General features: G+C 31.1%; 1 protein-coding gene across 1 annotated transcript; it reads right to left on the bottom strand.

The window, feature by feature from the left end:
* LOC109359459 (uncharacterized acetyltransferase At3g50280-like) lies at positions 4,904-6,353 on the bottom strand. Its single transcript, XM_019604131.1, has 2 exons — positions 5,028-6,353; positions 4,904-4,994 (listed from the first exon to the last, which is right to left on the bottom strand). Exon 1 carries the CDS (start codon positions 6,351-6,353, stop codon positions 5,031-5,033), a length of 1,323 nt encoding a protein of 440 aa, XP_019459676.1. The 3' UTR covers positions 4,904-4,994; positions 5,028-5,030.

Consider the following 10,962-nt stretch of genomic DNA (forward strand, 5'->3'; position numbering starts at 1 on the left):
AATTAAATCTATTAAACTAAATCCAATGCTATTAAAAATAGTTTTTTTAATATTTTCAATATTTAAATTGTGTGATACTTATTGAGAATGATCTTTATAGACCCAAAATGTATTAATTCCTTATAATAGTGCTAGGGTATATCTTTGATTAACATAAAAAGACAATTTTAAATGTATTAAAATAAATAACTTATAGACTTTATATCTCAATCATTTTTTAAAATTGTTACCCAATTTTAGTAGTGTTATTTAAATTTCAAAACTGTAGAAATTTTCAGATTTATTTGACTGACATCTAATATTTATGAGATGAAATTATTTCTTGAGAATGAATTTCCTATGACTTCGAATATCATGTTGATTATATAGGGATTGTTTTGAAATTCATCCCTAAATATATTCTACACTATTTTTATTTTTAAAACTAGCAAACGTTATTAATATCAATTTTACTAAATTGGTACTAATGTTATATATATATATATATATTATATTAAATAAATTATATTACAATATTGTTTATTGAATTCATGCTATTCAAATATTTTTCAATGTTACTAATGTTATGAATTTGAGAATGACATTTGTTAAGTGAAACTGTCATACATCCTAAAACAGTTTAATTCCAAAATTAGAGTAAGAAAATACTCTTAGTTAACACAAAAAATAAATGTGGAAAAAATTGTAGAGTTCATATTTTTTAATCATTCTTACCAAAATTTAGTAGGGTTGCTTAAATTTCTAAATTTAGAAATTTTTAGATTTATTCGATTGAAACATGACATTATGAGTTAAAACTTGAAAGCATTTCTCCATAATAAATATGTCTGTGAGATTGGAATCTTGTCTTTTTTATGCGAAAGGTGACAAAGCACCCCCAAGAAAATTTATTAACTTAGGACAGTAGCATTACATGTTTGAGAATCTACAGGAAGGAAGATTTAATCTATTCCTATACAATGCACTAAAAAGAAATGGGAGAATCATTCCACCACGTTAGAACCTTAGATGAAATTGCATAGGTTGCAAGTTTATCAGTACATTGATTGTCTTCTATATATATATATATATATATATATATATATATGTATGTATGTATATATATATATATATGTATGTATATATATATATATGTATGTGTTACTTTGCAATTCATTGAAGCCAATAAAACCATGAAACGTCTCCATTTTGTAAGCAGCTGCCAAGGTGGGTTTATGTTCCCTTTGAATATCTCCACCACTGCAGTAGAATCATATTCCAACCAGATGTTGTTCCAACCTTTCGCCTCAACAATTTGTATTGCCATTATAGCAGCATTTAGCTCCGCAAAAAGGGAATCATGGATCCCAAAATAGCTTGCAAAGCAACCCAACATCTCACCCTTATTATCTCTAAATATTGCCCCAAGAGTGGCCTGATGCACCATGAGTTGCACCATCCGAATTTATCTTAACCCAACCAATAGATGGAGGATACCATATGACCTCAATGATGTTAGGGGCTTTACTGTAGTTGATGGAGATGTTAAGATTTTTGAGTATAGAGAAATCCTTCAAAGAGTTATGAGCATATAGCTTTGAGTGGTTACCAGAAAGAGAAATGGCTATCTTAATCTTAGAAATTGCTTGAAACCGAGTAATTGTTTTGTCCTTGAATCTATCATGGTTTATGTAGTGCCAGATTACATGTATAGTATGGATAGTATTAGCTGACAAAACCTCTTTAACCTGGGGGCTCCAATACAAGTTACAAACCTTAAGGATGTCAACAATGGAGGACATATTTAGCTGTATGGAGAAGAAACTACTCAACCAATGCCAAATTGGAGTGACAAGTGGGAAGAACATGAATAAATGGTCTGATGTTTCAGGGTTAGCCTTGCAGAGATTGCAGATAGAATCAATAGAACAACTTCTCCTTTGAAGGTTGTCATGTGTGGGCATTTTTCCATAGTCAAGCCTCCATATGATGAAAGATTTTGAAGGAGGAATTATAGGAGACTAGTTGTAATTTCACCATTTCAAAGGATTGACAGCTTGGTTCATATAAATATAAGAATCTTTGAGAGTTAGAGTGCCATCATTAGACCTTTTCCATATCATTTTGTCCTCATCAGTGGAGATTGTTATCTTAGAAACCAAAAAAGAAAGTTGAGGGAACTTAAGAAAAAGATTTTGAGGAATAGCCCAATTAGAACCAATTCTAAAATCTGCCACAGAAGTATAAAGATAAGGTTGAAGATCTTCTCTTATGTTTAGAGATTCCACCAGGGGATCACCAAGCCAGTTATCACACCAAAAATTTGTTTGGTTACAATTTCCAACCAAACAGAAAGAGTTCCAATGAGCAGTGTGCCAATTAGGTTTGATGTCTGGCCAAATATAAAACTTGAAGTATCTAGAAGGAATGAAAGCAAATTTACCAAATCTTTGTCTGTAGAATTCAGCCCAAGCATGAGAAGAAGAAAGCATTTTCCATGTCAGCTAAAGCAAGGCAACATGGTTTAATCTTTTGACAGACCTTAATCCCAAGCCACCAGCTTTTGTAGGAAGACAAACATGTTTCCAGGCCACAATTGTTAATTTCCTCATGGTAGTGTCTCCAAACCAAATGAAGTTTGTTATGCTAGTGTCTAGTTGCTTGAGCAATGGAGCTGACCAACTATAAATATGAAAGTTGTAGACCAGCATACTTTGAATGACAGATTTAATTAATTCCACTCTTCCCATAATTGAAAGAGATGAGCCTTTCCATTTTTCCAACTTTGAGACAATTCTATTAGCAATTGGTTGCAAGTGAATCTTCTTAGCCTTGCCTTTAAAGAGAGGAACCCAAAAGTAATTAAAAGGAAGACTCCCAACATAGAATCTCAGGTAAGAGGACATGTTAGATATTTTCCTAGTTGAGGCATTAGAGGTGTAGAATTTGCACTTAGAAGGATTTATGTTTTGCCCTGAAGCCTGAGAATAAGCATTGAACAAATGCTTTAATTGGAGGATTTCTCTCATGATATCCTTACAAAAGATCAAAATATCATTTGCATACAAGACATGGTTAGAAGTTTTAGGTATTTTAGGGCCTGCAATAATGTTCACCTTACCTTCCAAAACCAACTTAGACATGCCTCTACTCAGGACATCCTCAACTAGGCCAAAAAGTAGAGGAGATAGGGGGTCACCTTGCTGACTCCCCTAGAGCAACTGAAAAACCCACCATCTGACCATTAACACTTATTGAAAGCCTACCAAATCCAAAATGACCTTAATCCAATTCTGAAACTTTTCATTGAAGCCAAAAGTCTTAATTATATCCATTAGGAAGTTAATCCAAAGTATCAAAAGTTTTTTTGATGTCCAACTTAATGGCAAGATTTCCACCAAAAATTTAATGAATAATTATTTCGTTTAATTTTTAAATTCATTCCTAAATATATTTTAAAGTATTTCACTTTAAAAACAATAAATTTTATTAATATCAATCCTATTATATTGCCATTAATTTTATAAATACTTTTACTGTTTATTAAATAATGTTATTAAATTATTATTTTTATTAAATCAATCCTATTATACAAATGTCAGTCCTATTAAAAACAATTTTATCATGCTATTAATGTTATTAAATTGGGAAGACACCTATTAATCATCATGCATCCAAAATAGATTAATTACTTATATATAAGGTTTGTAGATATCCTTAGTTTACACAAAAGAATACAATTTTCAAAAAACAATTTGTAGAGCTTATATTTTAATCATACTTTTTTTTTCAAATTCTTACTATATGTAGGGTTAATTCTAAATTTAGAATGTTTTAGATTTATTTGATTCTAATGGCATTACAATATTTTGTTAGTAAAATTTAAAAAAAAATGTAGAGTTCATTTTTCATTAATAATCTTTAAAAAAAATTAGTGTTATTTTAACTTTTAGATTTAGAAATTCTCAAATGTATTATTTGATTGATATGTGTATAGTGAGAGGAAAATATTTCTCTAGAACTAATATGTTGTAAGATTGGAAAAGTATAATGCTATATTTATCATCCAAGAACTTTCCCTCAGAAAAAAGTGTGGCATGTTATTTCCTATATGTTTTAGGTATATTAATATTATTACAGTTAATCTCCGTGAAATGGCTTTATATTATTTATAGAAAACTTTAAGTGCAACACTTTAAAATACTATATCCTACACCGTGAAGTTCGTTCCCAAAGCATTTACTATAACCCCTTAAATATTTTAAAACACGGTAAATACTTATCTATGTTCCTTAAATCACATGGAACTTGCCAAAATCAATTTGAATTTGTTTTCTAGAAGAGTGTAGAGATTCTAACTTCTTTTTATAAGTAAAATTTTATTAATAAATTTTTGATATTATCAATGGTTACATCTTCACTCTTTTTGGTAAATGAATTAATTTCTTTTGGATTGTCTAGCTGTCACTCCCAATATTATCGCTTTCAGAAATTAAACTCTTGACATTGTGGATATTTTGGATCTAGTGGAGCTTACACTACTAAATTAATTATCTTGTTAATAATTTATTAAAAGATTGGAGTAAGTAAAATATCATCATTACATAATAGTATATATGTGAGGGGCTGGGCTCCACTAAACCTAGAGTTAAGGATGCAGATTTTCTTTAATTTACTTAATTGAATAAATAAAAAACATATAAAAATATCTCACACACATTCAAGTACTAGTGAAGTTCATTTCATATGTGAGTGTTAGTTAAATATCTCCACCACGTCTTCATAAACAGGAAAATAGAATAGTGGGAGAGACCTTGAATACTGATTGTGCATGATGAAAGAACATAAGCATACCAACAACATCGAAAAAGACTTTATATAAAGTAATTTGTTCCAGAAACCAATCCAATATAAACCTTTCAAGCAAAGACAATGGCAAAAAACAAAGCTTATAGTAAAAACTAGATCAGAAACAAGAAATCATTATTCATTTGCATAACATAGCACATACCCTTCTTAGATCTAAACTCAAGATGGCTTGACCCTACTCTTTATATGGAAAAGGGATCCATGAAGTGAGGGTCATTTCCAATGGCCTCCAAAACCTCATAAGGAAGGCACACTATAAGGTCAATACTACCTTCTTCAGGCCCAGCAAACAAAGTAGTGAATCCATTCAATGTATTGCCACTTCTAACTGCCACAGGTTTCCCCCAACCAAAGTCATTACCATAAACATTGAACCTTGGAGAACTGCTAGTTCTCAATATATTACTTATCCCACCTAACTCAGACATGTCGTTGTTTGGAGGTCCCACCCAAGACTGATAGAGAATCTTCAACTTCTCATCAGAGTAGGAAGCTATCATCTTATGCATCTCCAATGCACCTTTTCCTAGCCCACCTTCTAGTAGTAGCTCTCCTGCTTTCATTCTAATAGCATCAATAATCAATGCATTTCCAAAATAACTATCTGGCAATGGTGGAAGTATCCTCCCTCTAACGTTTATCGCTAAGCCATAGTCACACTCTTTTTCTGGGTCAAGTTGTTGGTTACAGATGACAGTGCGCCAAAGGTGAGTTAAGAGTGCTTGGAGAGAAGATATTTTGTCCGTGCCCGCTTCTGCATTAGCTTTTGATTTGATTTCTGCGATTTTCTCCTTGGTGAAATGGAAAATCCGTTGATAATTGGTGCAACCCTCAAATATTTCCACGTGGTCTTCTTCATTGAAAGGAAATCTTATAGGACAACGATTGGGATTGGGAAACCAACGCTCAAGTGATGGAAGCTTCGACACTACATCACAACCTCGTGATATTTCAGCCCATGAATTAATGAAATGCCATAATGACGTACCATCCGCAACTAAATGATTCATTGAGATACCAATGAAGATGCCATCAACTAGCTCCGTTATTTGCACTGCAAGCAATGGTTGTGATGTACCTTGATAGTTTTTAGCTCCACTGAGAGGAAAGAAAGAATGGAGAATGGGAGGCACATATTTAGAGTGAAGAATGTCAGAAACACAAGTGTTATCAGACGCAACAGCATGAACAAAAAGGGCACCTGCATTGTTGCAAAGGATGTGAGAGGAAACAGTGTTGTCCTCATCATGTTGAACGATTACAAGACGGCCAGCAAGTGGTGGAAAGAAAGCAAGAGTGGAAGAAAGGGATTGTTTGAGATGTTGAATTTGGTGTTCTACGTTGATAGGGTTCTTAAAAAGTAAGCCCTTTCTGTTCGTCTCAAATGCTATACATGTTAGATCCCATGGAGTTAAATGGATTATCTTAGGTGATGAGGAGTCACCAAAGACATAACTCTCTGCTTGGATGGAACTTGTGGAAATGATATATGCCATGATTTTCATCTTGGAGAATGTCTACCTCTTTCTACCCCTTTTATAATAAATAAATAGGGTAAAGTTTCATGTACTCATATCTATATTTCATTTGTTGAATTAATGATGAAGAGTGTAATATAAATGTATTGTTATTGTAATAATTTATACATAATCAATATATTATGTATCATTTATATTTATTATTTTTGAAAAGCTAATGATAATTAAGAATGAATGATACATTGAAAAGAAAATGTATAAAATTCTTCCACTTTGAAAGCCTACATTATTTTCTCACTCACTAATAAAACACATTTAGATTATCATTACCTACATCATAATTTCATACATAAATAGATCTTGTATCATATAGGTACAAAAGTTATTCATAATCCACAACTCACCTAAATAAAAAAAATTAAATTTATCTATTAAAGTTAATAAATTTAAATTGATATATGAATACTTTTAATAATAAATAAATTTAAATTCATTCAATATATCTAATTGTAATGGTCGTGTTACATTTTTTGTTTGTAAAAATGTGTATATTGCCAATAACTTTACAAGTCTAAAATATTTACTTTTTTTATGAACAACATGACATATTTCACGGAGTTGTGCTAAATAATTTTATACTATTGTGAATATGTAACTTAAAGAATTTTATGATCGTTTCTCCAAAACGAATATTGAATTGCTTCTTTGTACATTTTGTTTGAGTCTAACTAATATGTTCTCTGATTTTGATATGACAAAATTGATTGAATTTGCAAAGTTTTATCCATGTTTTTTTTGTTCAATTAATTTAGTGATGCTTGATAATCAACCTTGGAGTTACACTATTGAAATGTGTATAAATGTTGAATTTGATTCTTTAGAAGGAATCACTAATCTTTTAGATAAGTTGTTCGAAAGTGAAAGATACATTGTATACTCGTTAACTTATTTTTTTGAAGTTAAAAATAATTTTACTTGTTGCCACAACAACGATAGAAAGAGTCATTTCAACTATCAAAGTTATAAAAAATATGTTGCGTAATCAAATAAGAAATGCATGGATGAAAGACTGTCTAGTCAATTATATTGAGTGAGAAGCGTTCAACAACATTGACAATGAGAAATGTTCAATAACATTGACACCGATTTAATAATTTAATAATTCAAAATATGAAGTCACATATAAATCAATTATGAAATACATAACTTATTTGATTGATATATTTAAATTTTGTGAAATTTATATAGATGTTTTCAACATTTTATATATAATGATATTTATTATTTTAGTTTTTAACATATGTTGCACACTCTGTCTTCGAGTTCTAGATATGCCACTATCTAATTGTATATATAAAATTGGATGGATAACCACCGGTCCATCCTAAAAATAAATATTCACAACTCCTTTATTTTTCAATTTCATTTGTTATCCCAACTCTCTCGAATGTGCTTCTCATTTTCACATTGATTTTTTTATTAAATTAAGTTATCATATCGAGGCACATACATTCTTGGTAGCAATTGCTTACATGGTAGTGAGATCAATATTATAACATGTGAATGCGATGAATATTAAAAAATATTCATAAATATGTATTATATATATACTCATTTTTACACGTAGAACCTTAAGCGGTATATGTTTGTAGCATGCTGCAAAAATTGAATTTTTAAAGTTAAAAAACAATTTTAAAAAAGGGATTTCTAAATAAATAATTTTTTAAAATAATGTTATTAATTTAATTGTTTTATTAAATTCAATTAATGCTATAAACTCATAGCAATGCTATTAAAACATTCTTTTAATGTCAAAAGTTATCAAACTGGTAATGCTATATAATTTATTGTTTTCATTTATTAAATTAATTTGATTAAATTATTGGAATTAAACTAATGGCAATGCTATTAAAAATCAATTTTTAATTTTTGTTAATGTTATTAATTTTGGAACGACACTTATTAAGAATGATTGTCATTAATCTGAAATAGATAATTTTCAATAAATTTTAGAGTCATATGGTATTTTTTTAAAATCTTTGCAAATTATAGTAAAATTATTTAAATACAGAAATTTTCAAATTGATTTAATTGACACGTACCATTATGGGTTGAAAGCTTTTCTCAAGAATTAGTGTCATTAGATTGCAGTCTAGTCTTTATTATATATATCTATTGATTTGATATGCATTCCTAAATATATTTTAAAAGTATTTTTAATTATTAAAATAATAAATGTTATAAATGTCAATACCATTAAATTGGGTTAACGTTATAAAATTTTTATTTTTAGTTTTTATTAGATAATGTAGTTAATTTAATCTTTGTTACTAAATTAATCTTATTAACCTAATTCTATTTATATTACAAAAAAATAATTCATATTGTCAATATTATTAAATTCGTAACGACACATATTGAATATGACTGTTATGAACTCAAAATAAATCAATTCTTCTATAGTGTGTATAGGATAGTTACTTTGCAATTCATTGAAGCCAATAAAACCATGAAACGTCTCCATTTTGTAAGCAGCTGCCAAGGTGGGTTTATGTTCCCTTTGAATATCTCCACCACTGCAGTAGAATCATATTCCAACCAGATGTTGTTCCAACCTTTCGCCTCAACAATTTGTATTGCCATTATAGCAGCATTTAGCTCCGCAAAAAGGGAATCATGGATCCCAAAATAGCTTGCAAAGCAACCCAACATCTCACCCTTATTATCTCTAAATATTGCCCCAAGAGTGGCCTGATGCACCATGAGTTGCACCATCCGAATTTATCTTAACCCAACCAATAGATGGAGGATACCATATGACCTCAATGATGTTAGGGGCTTTACTGTAGTTGATGGAGATGTTAAGATTTTTGAGTATAGAGAAATCCTTCAAAGAGTTATGAGCATATAGCTTTGAGTGGTTACCAGAAAGAGAAATGGCTATCTTAATCTTAGAAATTGCTTGAAACCGAGTAATTGTTTTGTCCTTGAATCTATCATGGTTTATGTAGTGCCAGATTACATGTATAGTATGGATAGTATTAGCTGACAAAACCTCTTTAACCTGGGGGCTCCAATACAAGTTACAAACCTTAAGGATGTCAACAATGGAGGACATATTTAGCTGTATGGAGAAGAAACTACTCAACCAATGCCAAATTGGAGTGACAAGTGGGAAGAACATGAATAAATGGTCTGATGTTTCAGGGTTAGCCTTGCAGAGATTGCAGATAGAATCAATAGAACAACTTCTCCTTTGAAGGTTGTCATGTGTGGGCATTTTTCCATAGTCAAGCCTCCATATGATGAAAGATTTTGAAGGAGGAATTATAGGAGACTAGTTGTAATTTCACCATTTCAAAGGATTGACAGCTTGGTTCATATAAATATAAGAATCTTTGAGAGTTAGAGTGCCATCATTAGACCTTTTCCATATCATTTTGTCCTCATCAGTGGAGATTGTTATCTTAGAAACCAAAAAAGAAAGTTGAGGGAACTTAAGAAAAAGATTTTGAGGAATAGCCCAATTAGAACCAATTCTAAAATCTGCCACAGAAGTATAAAGATAAGGTTGAAGATCTTCTCTTATGTTTAGAGATTCCACCAGGGGATCACCAAGCCAGTTATCACACCAAAAATTTGTTTGGTTACAATTTCCAACCAAACAGAAAGAGTTCCAATGAGCAGTGTGCCAATTAGGTTTGATGTCTGGCCAAATATAAAACTTGAAGTATCTAGAAGGAATGAAAGCAAATTTACCAAATCTTTGTCTGTAGAATTCAGCCCAAGCATGAGAAGAAGAAAGCATTTTCCATGTCAGCTAAAGCAAGGCAACATGGTTTAATCTTTTGACAGACCTTAATCCCAAGCCACCAGCTTTTGTAGGAAGACAAACATGTTTCCAGGCCACAATTGTTAATTTCCTCATGGTAGTGTCTCCAAACCAAATGAAGTTTGTTATGCTAGTGTCTAGTTGCTTGAGCAATGGAGCTGACCAACTATAAATATGAAAGTTGTAGACCAGCATACTTTGAATGACAGATTTAATTAATTCCACTCTTCCCATAATTGAAAGAGATGAGCCTTTCCATTTTTCCAACTTTGAGACAATTCTATTAGCAATTGGTTGCAAGTGAATCTTCTTAGCCTTGCCTTTAAAGAGAGGAACCCAAAAGTAATTAAAAGGAAGACTCCCAACATAGAATCTCAGGTAAGAGGACATGTTAGATATTTTCCTAGTTGAGGCATTAGAGGTGTAGAATTTGCACTTAGAAGGATTTATGTTTTGCCCTGAAGCCTGAGAATAAGCATTGAACAAATGCTTTAATTGGAGGATTTCTCTCATGATATCCTTACAAAAGATCAAAATATCATTTGCATACAAGACATGGTTAGAAGTTTTAGGTATTTTAGGGCCTGCAATAATGTTCACCTTACCTTCCAAAACCAACTTAGACATGCCTCTACTCAGGACATCCTCAACTAGGCCAAAAAGTAGAGGAGATAGGGGGTCACCTTGCTGACTCCCCTAGAGCAACTGAAAAACCCACCATCTGACCATTAACACTTATTGAAAGCCTACCAAATCCAAAATGACCTTAATCCAATTCTGAAACTTTTCATTGAAGCCAAAAGT

This window comes from Lupinus angustifolius, chromosome LG11, assembly GCF_001865875.1.
Source record: "Lupinus angustifolius cultivar Tanjil chromosome LG11, LupAngTanjil_v1.0, whole genome shotgun sequence".
NCBI lineage: Eukaryota > Viridiplantae > Streptophyta > Magnoliopsida > Fabales > Fabaceae > Lupinus > Lupinus angustifolius.

Excerpts from the sequence above, each read along its gene's own strand:
- LOC109359459 (XM_019604131.1), bottom strand. The coding sequence starts at position 6,353 with ATGAAAATCATGGCATATATCATTTCCACAAGTTCCATCCAAGCAGAG.